At 40.5% G+C, this 20,700-nt stretch overlaps 1 protein-coding gene across 2 annotated transcripts; it reads right to left on the bottom strand.

The window, feature by feature from the left end:
• Positions 1–853: 853 nt before the first annotated feature.
• LOC126372780 (myc proto-oncogene protein) lies at positions 854–20,026 on the bottom strand. 2 transcript variants are annotated; one of them, XM_050018666.1, is made up of 3 exons: positions 19,755–20,026; positions 16,567–17,218; positions 854–4,407 (listed from the first exon to the last, which is right to left on the bottom strand). In XM_050018666.1, the coding sequence occupies exons 2-3, from the start codon at positions 17,105–17,107 to the stop codon at positions 3,854–3,856; spliced, it is 1,095 nt and encodes a 364-aa protein (XP_049874623.1). In that variant the 5' UTR covers positions 17,108–17,218; positions 19,755–20,026; the 3' UTR covers positions 854–3,853. The 2 variants fall into 2 exon arrangements, with proteins under 2 accessions (XP_049874623.1, XP_049874624.1); XM_050018667.1 differs by lacking the exon at positions 19,755–20,026 and adding an exon at positions 17,770–17,981.
• Positions 20,027–20,700: the final 674 nt, after the last annotated feature.

Here is a 20,700-nt window from a genome sequence, read left to right on the forward strand (position 1 = left end):
TTGAGTCGCGTGACAGAAAAATGGATTCGCCGCATTCGGCCTCGCACGCAGCGAGCTTATTCAAATCAAATGCTAGTAGGATCCGTCGGAATTTAAATTCAGAATACCTATTAATTTACAATTATTATGGTTCACCTAAAAGTGAAATTATCAATGCTACTTGTTATAATAGATACTATTCGATGTGCCTAACTAATAAATAACAAGAAACAATCTGATTATTCAATCGTCTGTTAGATAGATAGGTACCTGATAATAATTATTTTATTTGTATACTTTACTCAAGTTGTTATTGTTGTCTTTCTTAGATTTCCCTTTGTTGTTATTATTCTGTAAGATTATTATTGATAGTTTATTTATTTATAAGTGTTTTTTGTTATTGTGTTTATTTAGTTTTACCTAGGTATTTCCGGGAATATTGACTTCGGAGACTTTCAAAATTGAATTTTACATAACTTTTTATTACGTAAAATTACAACCATAATATTAATTATGAAATCTATATACATTGGTACATAGATTTTACTAGTACCATTTATTTAACTATCACTGTAGTATTATTCCTTATTCTATGCTATTATGGAAGTAGTACCTACGAATTTCTAGATAGGAACTAGATTATTGTGCAGATTCTAAATTGTGTTGTGTGTAAAATGCAATAAAGAATATTTGTATTTATCAGATAAAAAACTGGCTTTAGTATTTATCTCACTACCTGATTCAAAAAAAGTTGCAGGAATTTTATTTTTATATTTTTTTAAACTATTTTGTCTGTGTGTGTTGGTACAGTGTAGTAGGTGTGTTAGGGATAAGGATAAATAAAATTAAAAACATCAGTTTTTTTTTTTAAGTCGTACCAGCCAGAGTTTTCGAAACATTCCCCCTCAATACCTTAGAGGTACGTTATAATCACAGAATCAAACACTAATTTATAAGCCGAACCCCCGTTTACACCGAAAACTATATAAATCACAATCAACTAGCCAACTGCTTCATAGCTCTGCCTGGAAACGACTTCATACTTTATTTATATTTAATGATTATCTTAATGTTTTCGATACAATAATTAAGGAACAAAAACCAAAAACTTTCTTCTCATAATAATAGTATCCAAAAAATAGACGTGGTAAGTACACATGTCCTTTTAACGCCGCTTCAAAGATTGCAGAGGGCAATATTAATATTAGGCGGAATCTATGTTGCGCCCTACAGTCTCTGTGGCGGCGCCCGCGCAGCCGCCGCCGCGCCCTTCGCATGCACACAATACAATATACCAATCGAACTAGTAAAACATTCAACCTTCGACTGGTCCCACACCATCGGCGGCGGCTGGGTGTTACTCTTACAATACGGATACTATACAAAGAAAAAATAATAAAAATCAAACTATAACATGACTTAATTAATCATCCCGACCTTATTTATAAAAATTTACAAAACAAATTGCTATGTAAAAAACTTTTTTGCATTTATTTTGCATTTGGCAGTGGTGGAAATGTGCCTTGTCAGATTATGTGCTGAATATTTTTCCTTTACTTTTACCTCGATCTGTCTAGAGTATAAAGCTGTCATCCCTTACATAATAACCGTTACCTACTGACTTTTTCTTACGTGAAATCCTTTCAATTTTAATCACAATAAGAAACCAATTTCACTTTTGGATAACTAAATCATTATTTATCTTTATTATTTATGTCAAGATAAGATTAACAAAAAAATTAAATGCAGGTACAAAATTCGAGAATTCGTAACTCTCCAGTTAAGAAAAACTAAACAATTACTAGAAAAAAACTCGTTTATAAAAAAGTTGACATACACCTATGTCCTATTCCTATTATGTACATGTTACGCCTAGTGGAAGATAAACTGCGAATCTTTAACACGATATCTATAAAACTCCATGTGTACCGCTACTTAGAACAACGCTATCCCTACATAATATTTCTCACAAAAAAATATTTCTTGCAACTAATTCGAGTATAAAGTAAACCTAATTATCTATATGTATATGTACATAGCAAGGCACATTCCGCACACAATTAAAGCCTTCGAACGTACGAAACTGTTGACCATGTGCTTGATAAAACATCAACCTCTATGTGAAAGCCTGATCAAAAATCTGCAATGGAGATATCGACTTTTAAAATTTATTTGAGATTGCATTTTTTCTTTCCAACACATGGGTACGTTCTTTTTGGTCAGGCTTCAAATATCAACGTTACGAACTATCGCGAGTACATCACTAACTTACTGCATTAAAAAATATAATAAAGAAAATGCAAAATTTACTATTAGTAGGTACTATGAGGAACTATTTCGTGGTTATTTTTTTTTATTAACCTTTTAAGGCTATTTTGATTCTATAGATTTTGATGTTGTTATCAAAATACACAGTCTATTTATAATCAGACACTATTTCAGTCACTGAGATTTTATTTTATTTTCACTGTATTTAGTACGTCAACTGGACATTTAATTTTACATGTGTGTAATTTTATTATAATAAATCATCTTAATTTGCGTCCATTTTATTCCCAAGAGGCGAATAAATTAAAAAATATATTACACTAAGCGACGTAACGATATATGCAATATTCATACAAATATGTAAGTGCATACTATCCTTTCCTAGAATGAGAAGGCGACACGGTCGCTGTGGCGTGTAAAACTTTTTACTTTTGAACTCGATCCAAACTCGAAAAAACAAACTGAGAGTTCCCGCCATTCGCCCGCGCATTCTAAGAAAAGGTCCATTGTACATGACAAAATTTACATATTAGACAATATGATAAGTGTAAGCTGTCCGTGCAATGTATTATTGTACATTATGGTTACAATATTCTGTTTAAAAACTGGTCCAATATGTCGAAAAATTCTCAAGTTAAAATAGTGAAACAAGTTAATTGCGCGACTATATGTAAAAAAAACATTAGTGTTAAATTTTACAAAAAAAAAAACAAAACACTACAAAAAACCGTAAGCGAACTAACCTATAAAATGTAGTTTAAACTTATAATAATATCAAGTTAAAACAATGTTGTATATCACTACCCCGGTCTTGCGATTATGTACGTAAGACGGGATTAAAATAGAAAATCCACCGAATCGGGCCGAAAACATATATAGGGGCCAACATTCCAGAACATTCCATAAAACCATCAACAGCCATATCAGCCAACTAATTAATAAATTCAGGACTACCCTCGCTCCCCTCTTATATTTACAGCATTGACAAACTCGTTCAGGGAAGGTCCAGTAAAAAATCTTCATTACCTTTCAAAACAATACATAAATGTCATATTTTTTCATTTGTCAACAGGGAGTAAATCTGTACGCGGTTTGTCAACTATGAATACTTTAATGATAATTCAAAAACTTTTTCAGAGGTATAACCAGTCTACTAGTTCACGAAGCAGTCTGTAACTATTAAGATATTTTACTGAAGACCTAGGATTTTTTATCGTTAAAACAGCTTTATGGCTCACTTTGGCACTGCAAAATATCGCTTGAGCAAAACAAACCCACGTTATTGCTTCAACTACACCCCTACTAGTACAACTACATACCCACAGAAGCAGAGTAAGCCGTAAAAGCTGACTTTTCAAATTGAAATATTAACCTGCCGACTGAGAGCACTTTGAAAGACCTGGCTCGGCAACTCGATACGACCACGAAGGAAGGCGGTATCAACTTTGATCGTTCTCTTCGTAGACGTACGAATTGACGTACCGTCAAACGTTCACTAAACGTTCGGAAGCGACTTAGAGTATAACTATTACAAGTGCGACGTCGAGTAGGTTAGGGAGTTCCTCTCTCGGAACATAACAATTACCAATCACGCGGATCCGGCGGCTCAGTACGGGCGGTTGCGCGCCAGTACCGTACGGAGCTTTTTCAACTTAGTGGCCAGTTTGTTCTGCTGCTTCTTGAGGTGCTCGCGCTCGATCTCCTCGTCGCGCAACTTGCGGCACAGGGCGGCGGCCTCCCTCAGGATCACTACTTTGGGCGCGCGCTCCTTGTCTCTGGTCGCGGGAATTTGTTTTTTGAGTTCATCGAAAAGGTTTTTGAGGCCGATACGTCTGAGGCGCTCCATATCGTTGTGAATCGAGCGGCGTTCGATCTCGGGAGACTCTGCTTCGGAGTCGGTGTCGGTGTTGGAGCGGCGGCCGCGGCGGCCGGGGCCACGCGTGCGGCGGCGCGAGCTGGAGGACTGCACGAGGGAGGGCGGCGGCACCAGGCGCTTGCGGGCGGCCGGCCGCGGGGAGATGGCCGTGGTGATAGTGCGCTGGATGTGCTGGCGCTCCTGTGCTGACGGCGTACGCGGCAGGGACTCCGTGCGCACGTGGGCCGCGGGCGTTAGCGGTTGCTGTGTCGTCGTGCCCAGAGATACCACGTCAATTTCTTCCTCTGCAACAATGGAGAAACAGGTTAGAAAAGAATTCTGATGCACACAGCTGACACCGATAAGTACGTAAGTACCGGTAAGTAGAGCTATCCTACATTTAGAAAACGCAGCCCGCATAAGTTGTAAATTCGTCAAATATTTTCATTCATTCCGCCGGCGCTCATTACGTCAGCATCACCATAAAGGCGGGCGGTGATTGTCGTAGCATGTATAGTACGAGTAGATCTAGCCGCACGACGGCGGGATGCGACTGCAGTAGTCAGGTGGGCGCGTGGGGTGGCCGGAGGGGGCAGGGCGACGACCCCGGCGTACTACCGCAGCGTCTGCCGCCATCGATCCCGACGCCTGACGTCACGGCGCGCCATTCGCGCCAAAACGAGAGCGCGTGCGCGCGGCGCTGCCGCAGCGTCCGCACTCAATGGACTCCGGATTATCAACCGGCGGACACGCTTTCCGGCCGCTGCTACCATTTAACAAAGCGCCTCGAAATTAGCTGTCACGCGACCGCTCCGATAACGCCGACCAGCAACATTTTCCAATGAAATTGATATGCCGCTCGGCTTATTACCTAACTCCCGTCCGACCGGTATGGCCGCAACATTACTAAGCCGTTCGAAACCGCGCTATCGGTCAAGGTGTGGCTGTTGCTACTCAAAGTAAAGTTGTGGGAAACGTACGGAGTTGCATGGCGTCAACCGTGACTGCCGCAATACGGAGCGTCTCCCTTTAATCTTCCTGCTTTTTCTAGAGCCAAAGCCATGGGGCGTAGGGTTCCCAAATGAGCAGGTTAGGACTTAAATATATAATTTGCTGGGGAATTACTATTTTTATGTAATGCGAGCCGTGCTGCGGAAACGGCCTGGATTCCGCTACGTTTTGCAAGGAATGCAATACGGCGGAACGATTGCTGAGGGCGCTAAGTCGACTATGCAGTTCTTGAATGAGCTAGAGTCGGGTTCGCGATCGCGTTGCACGTGTATAACGCCGCGGATGTGGACCTTTGTCCGCGATGTGTTTACGTCGTAGCGCATGTTTCGCGGAAACAGTCGCATGCGATCATATGATCCGGTTACACCAACAAATAATTATGTCAGCAGTTCATTGTGGCTAAAGGCCTCGTCAACGACGAGTGCATTTCACCAATAGCCAGCAACAAAGCGGAATTATCAATTACATCTCACGGAACTTAAGCACTGGAAATAGAAACAGGTTATGTGGGCAGCTGTTCGATTACGAAACGCGAGTCAGGGTCATTCGTGAAATAACGAATAGTTATTTAAACGGCGTAGTTTAGAGGAACAAAAATAAGGTTTCAGACACATTATCGACCTGAGCGACGATAAATTTGCACACCAACGCAATCTTTTTATTTGATTTCCGCATAGTTACGCGGTAGCTTATCGTGGGTATGCGTCGATCTAATTCGGGCAGGATTCGCGCGGCGCCTGTCGTCAAATAAAGGTCGAGCGAGACGTGGGCGCACGACGGCTAGCGGCTGGACTATTGTGTAGGGCCGGAGCCGATTTCCACGAGACGATTTTCACTCTGGCGCCCGCCGCGATTAACGGTCACGAGAGAGTATTTGTTTCAGTGTGTAAACGATACGGCGGTATTGTCGCGCCGCGCCGCCGGGCCTCGGTCTAGTGCATATCTATTATATCCCCATCACTCGAGACGAGATTCTCAGATCCGCCGCCGTTCCAATTTTAAACGATACCACAGATAATCCGTTTCTTATTGTTCGACGGAACGACTGACGGCAAAAAATGCAATCGTTCTCGACTCGCCTTACTTGTAGCTGTATTAAAAAAGTTTCGTCTACAAAACGATAGAGAAATGCATGCGTATTAAAACCGGCTACAGGTGCTTGAACAGCAGACAAACAAAGATACATCTCCCCAGACTTGATTACTCATAACTTCTAGGTAGTGTAAGCCTCACCGTGAGAATCACAATGAGTCATAGATTCGCACACTTAATTGCTTACTAGTTTACTATTAATGTAACATCCTGACTAATAACTTAGTATTTTAACGCCGGTTTTGATAAGTTATTCGTCGAAAGAACGTCCCGGTTTCTCCGTCCGTCATTTTCTTTGAATTCTTTATTGTCCGTTTACAATGTAGAAGTTAATTCTAAAAACCTTTTATTGAAAATAGAAAAACATACACACATTAAGCAATAGGCGAAGAGGCGAAGGCAACAGGCGACAAAATAAGTGTTCGTAATTCAAAAATGAATTGTGGAATAGTGTCGTCAAGTGTGACCTGTTAAGGTGGGGGCCGCGCATGCTTGGCCGGCTACGGCTGTGAGGCCAAGTTCACTGGCATTTGAGCACGATAATTAAAAATTATCGTGACGAGCGCGCGGCGCACGCCATCTTATACAGTGCGCAACTACTTTTTTTTTAAATCAGAAACCAAAAAAAGCTACGCAAAAGGATCGAGAAGCCACTTTTATCTATACCAATTCAGAATCGTACTCAACTTATTGCGCGTTATTTAAGATAAAAAGTTGTCTAAAGGGATTTCCTCGATATCACAAATGATAATTCAAAATTTTATTATGGCCTTGAAAATGTAGGTACCTACTTTATATTTTCTTTATCTCAGTATCTAGATTATATATTTATTTAAGGCAACAGCCTGTATTGTGTATGGATGCTAATTAGCTCGAATACGAGCCGTGCTAGTACGAGAAGGTGCTTATAATTTTTATCATTAACTTTCTTATTATCCCACGGAGCCCGAAACGGAAACCGCTGGGCCTTACATTTACTAATTAGCGTTTATATTTCAACTTATGAACCACTAGTACTTCCTTTACGATACGACGCTTTCGGATCAAAATTGTGACCGTTTAACGAACAACACTTTATAATATTACGTTTATGAACGGTATCCGTTACGAATCTAATCATTCGGTGGGCTTATTATATGTTGTGATAAGGCGATCAGGCTGTTGCTAAGTAACCGAGTGGCTGATATATTTCTGTAGGCATTGCGCAATGGCGAAAAGTCGGTCATCTGGCGTACCTACGTTAGTGCGTACCACTCGAGATTCACTCCGCTAAAATAAACCCGGTTATTACTAGTGATGCGTAAGCCATAGACGTCGATCGATTGACCTTGATAAAGTTCACGCGGAAGTTCATGGGCGCGCTTAAAAAAATGACGCAATTTGATTGGCAAATTGGAGGTATTAATAAACCGAATAATGTTCGCTAAATACTCACACGTTTGAGTAAGCGAATAATGACTTGCGGATCGATATTTATTTTGAGACAGTTTTAAAAAGTTATTAAATTTTCTGACAGCGCAAACGTTAATGTGATTTGGATTTTTGTAATCCCATTCACGAGAATATCATATTAATAATGAATTTAAATGGTTCGAGTATCACGTGTACGTATTGGTAATTATAATAAATTCACTAATATATTCATCAAACCCGTACCCTAATTAGTTTAAGAGGCGACATCTTCTTAAAATACACATGAATAGGATTGGTTGTTTGACAAATGTCAATCGTTTGATCATCTAAACGACAAATTAAGGCAATATTTCCGGTATTGTTAGCATTGAAATGAGCTATATTACTGCGTCATGGAATATATTGGTTACTTTGCCAATCCACACGCCCATTCGCGACGGTTCTAAAAAACTTGATATTTTATTCGTTTTAATGCAAATTTTTATACGTGCGGCAAGTGAATGAGTGAGTGATATAACTTGATTCAGGTCAACTTGTGCTTGGAAACAGAATGAGTAGGTACCTTTTAAAGAAATTGTAATCCCTGTCCTTTATTAGCGGGCAATTGCCTACGATTCTTAGTTTAAAATTAAAAACGTTGTTAATTTGGAATGACGTAGGTATGTTACACGTGTTGCGAACGACGTATCAGAATTGAGTTAACCAAATTATCACAATTCGCGCGTCGACCCAGAGATCAAGAAGCAATTTCGGTATCTAGTTGCCGCCGTTTTATCAGTTGTCATAAGGTTTTTTTTTTCATGATAAGACAATACAAATTTATGTTACGATGTCACATTGTTGTTATCGCCATTGATAACTGGTGAAGGCTGCGAGAGGCCAAGACGGCATGCGAAGTACGTATCATGTCCCCGCGTATATCGCAATAAATTGCGAAATATTTTATTACTTGTCATATTACAAGTATTACGATCTTCACTATTGATAAATTCACAGTTTGATCGTACAGACAAATCTTTACATCTAGTAGTCAGTTTAATTTGGGGACTATCAATCTTTGAATTCTCGACGCGCGATAATCTGACAGATATGACAGCTGTCAAATGTAGACACAGTTTTTAACGGCTCGGAAAGTATACGAAAGTCGCTTTTAAATCAGTTCCGCTATAACTTAGGTAGGTATTATACATGCCTAGCTCACGTTTAAATACTGAATAACTCTAAATAAATAAAAAACCTTTGAGTAAAAGCCAAATAAACAGAACTCACTATCGTATTTTATACATAAGTTGCGGTCCACGTGATCGTTTTAAATATCTGCATATTCCGATAACGGCAAGGTCGTCTCTACTGCCCAACATTGTACGATTTGCGATAGCGTATAAAACGTGTGACACGCTTTGATTAAAAGTATATGCGTAAATCGCCCGTATGACAGGTTACATACCCGACAATTTATAATTAATACAGAGCAAAAGTTTCACTCCAGATGGCGCTACTGGAATAGGAGACATGTTTTAATAAAAATCAGCCGAATTATTAATCAATTATTCCACTATTTGTTTAATTGTTTCAAGTTTGTCTCGATTAAGAGGCTCTAAAGTCAGCATTCATAGTACTGCTTAGCACATTTTCATCATTTGACATTCAATCTCCTGTATCGTCCGTAACCTTGAATGAATTTACCATTTCTAATTGATGAGATATAAAGGTCGAGAGTGGAATAAATCAGGGACCGAATCGACAATGAAATACTGTCTGGATAGTATCAGTTCAAATGAATAAGACGTCATAACAAACATGTTTATTAATTATGGAAGTGACCAGTAATGTCGAAAGGTCTAAGCAAATATCTAGAGGCCGACTTTGAGACTAAGCGTCTCCTTAGTAGGTCACAAATTAAGACCCAAACGAAACCGAGAAAATTGCTTCAACTATGGACCTGCAGCTATTTATTACGCTTAGTAACTCAATAAAGTAGGTAAAGGCATTGAAGTAAATTCCGTAGTAACAGTTGTTCAAATCCATATGTACCTATCAAATGTTTGGTCAGGTGAAATAAATTATAATTTAACATTGTTGTAATGTACCTTAAATCGGCATTGAAGGACATTTTCTTTTGTATCCGTATCGTAAAATATTAAGTTGCCATAAATTTAAATATTTTAATGACACGTGACTAATGTTAAGTTTTATCGCACATTGCGTACAGTTATAAGTTGGTTATTTAGGCTTATTTCAACAGATAACATTTCAACTTCGTGTTTTAAAATAAAATGTTGCTGGGTGATTGATTGGTGTCCTTTAGCGAAATCAACTGGCAACACATAAGTGCTGTATTAATATCCAACTAAATCTTTCACAATCCAAATATAGTTAGGGCTACTTAGGAATGTACGCCTGACTGGTACGCAGCCTTGGTTCTCTGATTGATACTGAGGTGTTTAGGGCCCGCAGAACCGGATCTCGTTGCCCTAAATTGCCTTTATAGAAACTCACAATTCGTAACCACTGGCCCCGTTAACCGAGTTTTAGATACCATACATCATGGCCCGACCGTCTAACAAAATAAAACAGGTCAAAACCACCCAGTGGCTAATGTTATGGCATTCTATTAAGTCCACAGACGTTTAAAAATAATTACACTGCGTTATAATCGCTAAAGATACATTCTGAAATCAAAACATAAAAAATCTGGCAAAGAATGTCCGATACGACGAGCGGTTGTCAAGCGGCAGGTTGTAGGCAAATAGGCCACGCTGGAATTTTTACGATAAAACAGACTTGACAAGAATGGCTACGACTAAGTTAAGGCCAGCGACAAAGAAAATTGGCGCGAAAATGTGAAAACTTTGACCGCGGTGTAACGTAAGTCGCGTAGTGTACGCAGCGATTAAGCCGCGCATGCGTCCGAGTACATCGTAAATTTTTACCGCGCTCGTCTCTAGTGATGCGACACGCACCATTTCAAATCGATGTCGATTCCGATTAAAAAAAGGTAAGATTACTACCACACACTTGAAATATAAAGTTTTATCGACGGTTTTGATTAAATTACATTTGTTAGCTGAAAGAAAACGTTTCATAGTGATACTTTATCACGATTATTGAGATGCTGTCTATCAAATTGTCATCCGGCCGGGCTAGACATGGGAGTACCGCAGGGCAAACCGGTCTAACAGGCCTAGTGAGCTCCACTTCAATGAGATTCCATTTCATTCCGCTGCATTCTTATACGAGTAACGGACTAGACGCGGCGAGATAGCCGAACACCAACTGTAAACCCCGTTTTTCTTTATTTTTAACATGGAATTTAATAGAACCAGACGATTTTCAATTAGTTTATTTTTCCGGCAGTGTGTTTATTTGAACAAAAGCCGCGGAACAAGTTAATACGTAAACAGACAGTTTTAATACATAATTATTATGCCCATCGCGACCTTACCCATTGCTATCGATGCAAGTTACAAATGCAAAGTGATAAATGTAACATTGTACGAAAGTTACGCACGTCCCTGTTTATAAAGTTGCATTGATGGACAAATAACTTATTAGCCTTTATACTTACTATAAAATACAAACACAGTGAGATCAGAAGCAAAACTGACTTTTATTTTTTTTAAAAACACTAGTATGAAAAAACAAAGACAACTTAACATTCTGCCAAGACAACATCACTTAACCTAATATATAATATACCTCTCTCTCATTATCAATGGTTTTCACAAAATTAAATATGCCTCTAACTAATTTACTCTTAGATTACAGACTCTTTCTTAATTAAACGTAACAATCATAATTTTCATGAAAAATAAACAAAATTCTAAATTATCATCACAACCAAGACCCTTACTTGCCATTTCCTACTTCAAATCACTCATCAGGTATCCCAATCATGTCACGCCATAGTTCAGGGGGAGGGAGCACTATGGGAGGATCTTGTGACTCATCCGAGTTGTTGTTGTCATTATCAGTAGTTCGCCTCGCCGGTCTATTTAACATTTGGTCTGCATGTCGACGATGCAGCTCTCCATCTTCCGTCCTCACCCTATAGGTGGTAGGTCCTTCCACAGTTGTTACTGTGGCCCTGAGCCATTTCTCCCCCGGCCCGTACATATGTATCAGCACCGGTTGTCCTACACTGAAGCTACGCGCCGGTCGGCGCCGCGACGCCGCCTCGCGCTGCTGGTCTGCTTGACTGGGCATTGAATCTGGGTGCAGGGCTGACACTGCCGTCCTATATTTGCGTCCATTCAATACTTCTGCAGGGGTTTTATTCGTCGCACTATTTGGGACAGTTCTTAAATAGAATAACACCTTACAGAGCTTCTCCTGCCACTGTAAATTCAAAGGCGTCAGCTTCTTCATCTTATTTTTAAAAGTCTGGATCGCTCGTTCTATTTGACCATTTGTCGCCGGGTGATATGGCGGAGAATATAGGTGCTTAATTCCATTCTTTTTCAGGAACATGTTGAACTCCTCGGATGTGAATGCTCTGCCATTATCCGAGACAATCACATCTGGTAATCCTTGTGCAGTAAAAATTTTCCTGAGTACCGTTACCACTGTGCTACTGCTCATTGTTTGGACTATCTCGGCTTCAAACCATTTGCTATAACTGTCTATCAAGACTAAGAATGTCTTGCCTTCAAAGGGCCCAGCGAAATCTATGTGGACACGGCTCCATGGCTTATCTGCAGTAATCCAAATCTGCGGGTCTTTTGGTGGGTTATTACGTACTTCTTGGCACTGTTCACACCCAGCGACCAAGTTTTCTATATCCCGATCAATGTTCACCCACCATACATACCCTCTGGCATACATTTTCGTCTGGACTATCCCAGCATGTGGAACATGTAAAATTTTTAACACCTCTTCTTTTATGGCCGAGGGTACCACGACTCTATTGCACCACAATAAGCATTCTTTATTGTGTGAAAGAGCCTCTCGTCGGGCCCAAAAAGCCTGCAGGTCTGGATCTGTGTTCTTCCGTGGCCAACCATGTATCACGTGGAACATCACTCTTTGCAAAACCGGGTCCTTTCTAGTCTCTTCTGCAATTCTAACCGCATCCAGATTCCAACCTGTGGGTTGTTCCTCCAGCAGCATTACTTCTCGCAGTGCCTCTTCCTTCACGCTCGCCGTATCTGCGGCGGTCCATCTGCTTAATGCGTCTGCATTGCCGATCAGCTTCCCTGGTCTATATTTTATTGTATAGTCATACGAAGCGAGTTTCAATGACCAGCGTAACATTCTTGGTGTAATCTGTTCTGGTATGGGTTTCGCTGGGTTGAATAACCCAACCAAGGGCTTGTGATCTGTCACTATACAAAATTTCCGACCAGACAAGAATTCATGAAATTTCGTCAATCCGAATATAATTGCAAGGGCCTCCTTATCTATTTGCCCATAGCGCCTCTCATGGGCTTGCAATGTGCGTGAGGCCATCATCACCGGACGCTCCGATCCGTCTTCCATCACATGTGCAATTATCGCTCCCAGTCCATACTCAGATGAATCACAAATCAGAAGAAGTTCTTTCTGTAGATCGTATCCTACTAATGTGAGGTCCGACGATAGTAAGCGTTTTGCCTCTTCGAATGCTTCCTGCTCCTTTTCCTTCCAAGTCCATTCCCTTTTTGATTCCAGCAATCTGTACAATGGCTCTAGTATGGTGCTTTTGTCTGGTAAAAATTTTTCATAGTAATTGTATAACCCTAAGAAAGCACGCAACGTCTCTCTGTTCGTCGGAGCTGGTTTCTCCTTTATCTCCTTGACTTTCATCGGTGACGGGTGGACGCCCTCCGCATCAATCATATGGCCTAGAAATGCGATACTATTTGCTGCGAATACGCATTTTTTCATATTTAGCCGTAGTCCCATATCCTGCAGTTTCTGTAGAACTTCCCTCAACCGTCGATCGTGTTCTTCCATTGTAGCTCCAGTTATCGCGATATCATCTAGCAGGCACGCGACTCCCTTCATTCCCGCAAGGGCAGAGGACATGATGCGTTGGAAAATCGCAGGGGCCGCACTCACCCCAAAAGCTAGGCGGTTCACTCTCATTAAGCCAATCGTCGTGTTCAGTGTCAGCAACATCGCTGTTTCCTCATCCACTTTCATCTGTGTATATGCATGTTTCAGGTCCAGCTTGCTGAATATTCTACCTCCGCTAAGATTTACAAATGCCTCGACTGGTGTCGGCAGCGGGTAGATGTCGGTATCAATCGCAGCATTCACCGTCGACCGATAATCCCCGCAGATGCGTACCGAGCCATCCTCTTTCATGCGCGGCGTTACGGGTGATGCCCACTCTGAATATCTGATTGGTGTCAATACTCCCTCTTCCTCCATCCTTCTGAGTTCGTCTGTCACCTTTTTCCTCAGAGGGTACGGCACTGGTCGAGCTTTCATAAAGCGTGGTTTTGCATCTGGCCGTATATGCAGTGATACTTTCGGGCCTTTGTATTCACCCAGCCCTTCCTTAAATACTTCAGGGAAATCTATTTTGTACTGTTCAATCTCTTCTTCTGACCAGCATAGTCCCGCCACTTGTAGATTTAATGCTTGGAACCAATTCCGGCCCAGCAAGTTTGGCCCTTTGCCTGACACCACCACCAGCTCGCACTGTGCTTCTACATTTCCCAACCAGACACGTACGTCTGCCAGTCCTACTACTTTTAAAACATCTTGAGTCCATGTCACCAGTTTCAAATTAGTTGGCCGCAGAGGTGGGGGTGACGACCACAACTTGTTGTATGTCTCTTCTGACATGATGGTACGTGAAGCCCCCGAGTCCACTTCCATCATGACTGCAGCTCCATCAATCGTGACCTCGGTCGTTATTGGCGGCACGTAACGGTCCCTGCAGACATATATGCCCATCATGTTCTCCACCACCGCTGAGGCGTCAGCACTGTCTTCTTCTGTCTCCACCTGATGCACCTTGCCCGGCTTCCGGTTACAAGCTGCAGCGATATGACCAAACTTCTTACAATAGAAGCATTTCGCTTTTACGAAGGGACATCGTTCGCCTGACTTGTGTGCACGCGCACATCGACTACATCCCATTGTTTTCACACTACCAATGTCCATTGGTTCATGATAGTCGGTGACATTGGACGGAGTTTGCTTTGACGCGTTAGTTACAGCCACTGGGTATAACTCCGGACACACCACTTGATAGTCTAGACATGTTTGTAACGCAATCTCGTATGTTAGATCCTTCTTTTTCAACAAATCACGCCTCAATCTATCGTCCCGCACCCCTAGCACTAAACGGTCTCTCAACTGTCGTTTCAAATCCATGAAATTACACTTCGAACCTATTAAACTTATAGCCGCCACAAAATCCTGCACGCTTTCATTTTGTAACTGTTGACGTTTGTAAAATTTTCCCGCCTGTAGTATTTCGTTCACCTCCGGTTCATAAAATCGGTCCAAAACAATAAAGATCTCCTCTAGGGACACTTCCGTGGGGCGTTTAGGAACTAACAACGACGCAATTAACGCAAATGTATCTTTTCCGCACTGAGCAAGGAATAGCGATCGTCCTTTGTTGAGGTTAGCTTCACCCACGCCCGCGGCGTCGAGTGCACACAACAATTGTTCCTTATAATCACACCACTTATCAGTTTTTGGGTTAAACGGTCCCGGAAATACCACATTTGAAATGTTCACAGCCATAATTCCTCGATTATTCCGAAGTCGCCAATATAAAATACAAACACAGTGAGATCAGAAGCAAAACTGACTTTTATTTTTTTTAAAAACACTAGTATGAAAAAACAAAGACAACTTAACATTCTGCCAAGACAACATCACTTAACCTAATATATAATACTTACAACTAGCGAGTACTTGCTCTTGTCAACAGTACGTTAAAGCGCTCACAATTAAAACTAATATCTGCGACTCGGTTTCTAATCCCAGCCAAATTTCGAAGTTAATTCAAAGAGCATCGATCATTTTATTGATGAATGCAGCGAATGTTAACCCTGTCGTTGCGGCGGGAAGCGTCAATTCGCAGCTGGAGGATGCGTCAAGGTCGGGACGTCTCGGTCGACGACCAGCGACCTCCTGTGTCCTACCTCAGGACACAGACAGGGCATGATACAGACATAGACCCTTACAATGAACACACAACACAAGTGTTGAAAACAACGTTAATCTGCATTCTAATTAGGAATGTCGATCTCGTGAGATGAGTTGTCGGACAGAGATTGCGCAATTTGACATTAAGGAAGGTTCGTTCAAGGTCGCAAATGGGCGAAGGTTCCGGAAGAGAAGAATCGCGGGTGCGTCTAGACGCGGAGGGGGACGCGCGAGCGGTCGATACGCGCAGTTTCCCGCGCGGCGCACTCACCGCACTGCGCTTGCGTCCTGCCGCCATCCCGGTCCAAGTTCGTCTACTCAAGAAACATCTACACATACCCGCACAAGACGCAACGCCGACCAGAGATCAAAGTTGACACGCACTTTTTGAATTTAAACTTTCCTTGGAAGTAATTTACCCGGTGCAGAAAATTTTTGCTGCCGCCAAAAAACAACCTGTAATTTGCATTATAACGACAGCCGAATAAAACAGAAATAAAGTTGCGTCTAATATGCCTAATGCTGTCAATTCTGAAGACCAATTGGTGTCAGTTTTATCGTGTCTAATTCCCAATAAGCCGAGGCGGCCCTGACATCGACGATTTGAATTTTAAATCAGCGAGACGTCGCTCTACGTATATTTAAACGATCACTTTAAATTTTTAATCAGCTACGTAATTATTGAAATGGCTTCCCTGGAGTTTCATTCTTTTATCAGAAAAAGATAAATCTAACTGGAAATTCCTAATACGATGGTTTTCTAATCCAAATAGTACACATTCCAAGTAGTAATTGTAGGAAGTACTTAAACACATTAGAAGAATTTAGTTCGTAAAATAAAATACTGTACCAACCTGATTCGCAGGAATCTGAAGGTGTTTGTACGCCAAGGTTGTCAAATTGTTGCCGAGCGAGGGTGTAAGAGTGATCAGCAGCAACCGCGGCTGAATCTCTGAGGAGGCGAAGTGCTGTGCCAGCCACGTCCACCGCGTGACGGAACTGTGGAGGTTCGTCCCCGTCCAAGGACGGCGGGGTCTCTGGCCGAGCCGGGGACATGTCTCGCCGGAGCAAACTCTGTCCTGGTGTCGTTGATATTAAATCTGTCGGCACAAATGTGTTGCTCGGGTGCACAGAATCGATGCAGGACCCCGCCCACATGCAATCGTGATGGACTATGTTCTCCTTATGTGGCTCTTCAGGCGCGTCCATGATCCTCCAGTCTACATCACTCTCTTGGAGTTCTTGAGAGTCGGCCGGCGGAACCAAGTCCAGCCTCTCGACCTCAGATTGGACTTGATTCCAGAATTCAGACGTCTGTGTCAGCTCCATCGACTCCTCATCTAGAGTCTCCCATAAGTCGAATTGAAATATCTGGGCGTCCATTGCCGCTGACATTTTAAATATTATTTCTAAGACTAACTAGTTTTAAAGCTAAGACGAACTCGTCGATATCACAGGGCCCACTTATCACACGACGATGCGCGCGATGGGATCAACGCACACCGTCTGTAACAACAGAAATTATTGTAATTAGTAAAGTGATCAAGTTTAAATTAGCAATGTAATATTACCAGAGAATGGTATAAAATTGTTTACAATATCTTTAATCAATGGCTCAGAGAGCTCCATATTATTGAATGACCCATTCGGTTAGAGAATTCTAAGAAAGGAAATGTAATATTACTAACACAAAATGGAAGGGGCGTAAAATAAATTGTTAGGAAAAATTGTAAATGCTATGCATTAATATATATATAAAAAAGTAATGCTTTAATGAAAAAGTAGAATTGCAGTTTATTTACAACTTTAAATCAGCTTTGAATAAGTAGGCTGGTTTAAATAGGTATATTTTAATTAAGTAGAATAGGTAGATATGAAACAAAATATTATTTTTTTATTTTTGTCGAAATGTGGTTCACTATTTTTTTACAAATGGTTACTTATTTTGTATTCTATTATAATGAAATATTTATTTAAGAATGAATATTGTTTTTCGTTGTCCCTAATAATAAATAATTGAGAATTGAATTAAATAAATACAAAATAAATTCACAAACCTAAGACACTGTATTCCGAAAATCACACTAAGTCTATAAAACAAAATCCACGCACATTCACGATCCCCAATCAAGTAACTAAATGTGTAAAAATTGCCGTTTAAAAACAAAAAATAGGACTAGATTATTTTACAAGAGGCTGTTGACCCCCTATATTTACAAACAAAAGTCACTAGTGCACAACTAAACGAAGTGTCCACTACGAAGTACCAAACCAGACTGAAGTCTGGATGCGAATCCGAAGAGTTTTTAAAGAGTACATTGGCCTTGGTCCTAGATCCCACTTTTGTCTCACAACAATAAAAATTTTGCCAAGGATTTTTTTCCGGTAAATCTACCTGGGCGCTCATCACTATTGTAATTCTAGGAATTTTCGCGCGCGTCAGGTAAGTAGAGGTTTCCGCAAAAATTGTTTTTGTTTACAACCTGAGAGAATGGCGCGAAATGATTGTTTACCAATAGCGATATGGCCAGTATTTTTTCCCGCTATTTGCAATTTTCAGAGAATATCGATGTCATACGAATTCGTAATGAGTAATTTTAAGCACGATATCGTAATTTTCGCATTACAAGACATGCTAAGTAAATAAATAAAATCCCTATTTTTACATTTTTACGATAAAAAGAAAACATTTTTTTTGCCACTTTTTCAAGCGACCCTTAGAGATTACCTACCATGTTAGTAATTTACCTACTTACATATTTGCGAATTAGGTATTTTTGCCTCAGGACTTTTTTCAGTTAATTACCTTTTTTTTTTACACAAATTTATTTAATATACAAACTTAACGTGGCACAGATAATGTTGTAATCAGACTTTCATAATTAATTGAAGTTTCCAAACATTTTTTTTAGGTACCTACCTACAAACTTTTAATTAACTTGTGTTAAAAATTTATATTTATCAATATTTTATAAGTACAGATGATGCCTAAGTTACTTTTTTAATTAGATTTCTAGGCAGATGATATTTTTGTGTTAATCTTAAGGAAATAATATTAACAAAATAGGTAAGTCATAATGTATATAAATTATATAATTAAAAATAATGTAAAGTGGTAAATAATTTACCTTAAGCGTTTATTAATATACCTTTAGAACCTATATCACAAGGAAAATAACTTTGTAATTCACAACTAATACAGAGAATAACAAAAAACAATAATAATAGAGTTTGACAATACTTTTAATAGGTACCTATGCTTAATTGATTTTGCATGTTTTTTTTTTTCAATTTCTTGGTCACCTCTAAAAGTTAAAGATTTATAGATACCTAAACCAAAGTTAAGGACCTTTTTAGTTATAGGTAAATATTTTATTTCTGGCTTTACTTTTTGTCATGAACTTTTACGAGTTTTTATTTAAAAAGTAAGTAAATTTATTTACTTTACTTATTTATCAATTTGTACTTTATTTAACAAGAAAAATGTGCGTATCAACGAAAATATTATTTTCGAAACATTGCGTAACTAAATTAATACAGGTGTTATACCTACCTACCTACTATACTTCGAGACTAATTGTATAGCTGACTTACGACCTTTAGAACGTTTCATAACTGAAAATATTGGTTGTGCAATAGGTACTGACAAATTGATTCTAAACAACTTTTCATACATTTTCTTCAACATTTCAATTACACTTAAGTATCTACTATAACACTGTACAAGTAAACACTACCTAATTGTGTGAAAAAATCGAAGTACCGGCAAGTTATTTTATCGCGGTAGGTACCTTGAAAATTGCTAACAATACGCTATTACGAGTCATATAGTCAATAATGTGAGGAATTTAGGCGCTGCCGATTCGCGGAAAAAGTGTATTAGGTAGGTACACTACGGTCTGCCTGCCGGCAACCGGCAACGCCCCAACTACCCAAGAATTTACAAGTACCTCCACTTTATTAATGTTAACAAATTCCAAGTGCAACAAACCAAAGAATTTACTTGTAAAAGGACTAGCAAATATAAAAATGTAATACTCACCAAAAAGTTTGTGCAAAACGCAATCCGGCCGCAGCCGGCGAATTACACAATTTTACACAAGATTCTTCAGAATCTTCGACAAAGTTTTTTCCTTACACACTGCGTAACACTCACTGAGAATATGCGGTTGGTTATACAGTGTAAATTAAATACGGTACTTCTTCCGAGACCTCCGATTGAGTTTTTCAAACACTGCATTATTTGCGAGCCGGCCGGTCAAATGGAAGCCGCGCGTGCGATCGGGTTGGCGCCGTGAACACGACTGACGGAGACGCGAGCCGGCGAATACCGAGTAGCGGTCGCCGGTCGCGCGCGCCGGCCGCGCCGCCGCCCCCCGCTCTCCCCCCGGCTAATTCGATTCCATTCACGAAATTCTCTGAAAATACGCTTTGCTCGAACGATTGCTTCCTAGACATTATTTAATGTACGTTTTTTACGCTTATACAGACTAGGTTTTGTTATAAAATAGTGGTGAAATAGACGAATATGCGTTAAAAAGCGGCGTTTAGATTGGCGGGGGGGTCGTCGAGGAAGGAAATCAGCGCAGCGGCATTCGAAGAATACCTACTCTGTGAGAGAGTGTGGGTTGGCTTGTTGCGCGTGTGTGAGGGCGCGGTTGGAGGGAAATCGAGGAGGCGACGCCGGCCGGCGGCTACCTATATCGGCTGTACCTATACTATACGATATGTCAGTCAGTCGGCATACGGCCGTTGCGAAGCAGGGGCGTATGTTTCGCGTATGCTTTTATGTCCTCGTAGCATTGCGTACTCGTATGTCTCGCGCAGCTGATTATCGAAGCTAGTCCGTCGACATTCCAATGTCGGCAGGTTATGGCGCGAAGCCGACTATACTGATGAATTGCCACGCATTATTTACTTGAACGTCTGTGCATAGGATGCCTGGGTACTTAATTAGCATTTGCGGAGTCTGGGTCTTAAAAAAAACT

Source organism: Pectinophora gossypiella, chromosome 14, assembly GCF_024362695.1.
Source record: "Pectinophora gossypiella chromosome 14, ilPecGoss1.1, whole genome shotgun sequence".
NCBI lineage: Eukaryota > Metazoa > Arthropoda > Insecta > Lepidoptera > Gelechiidae > Pectinophora > Pectinophora gossypiella.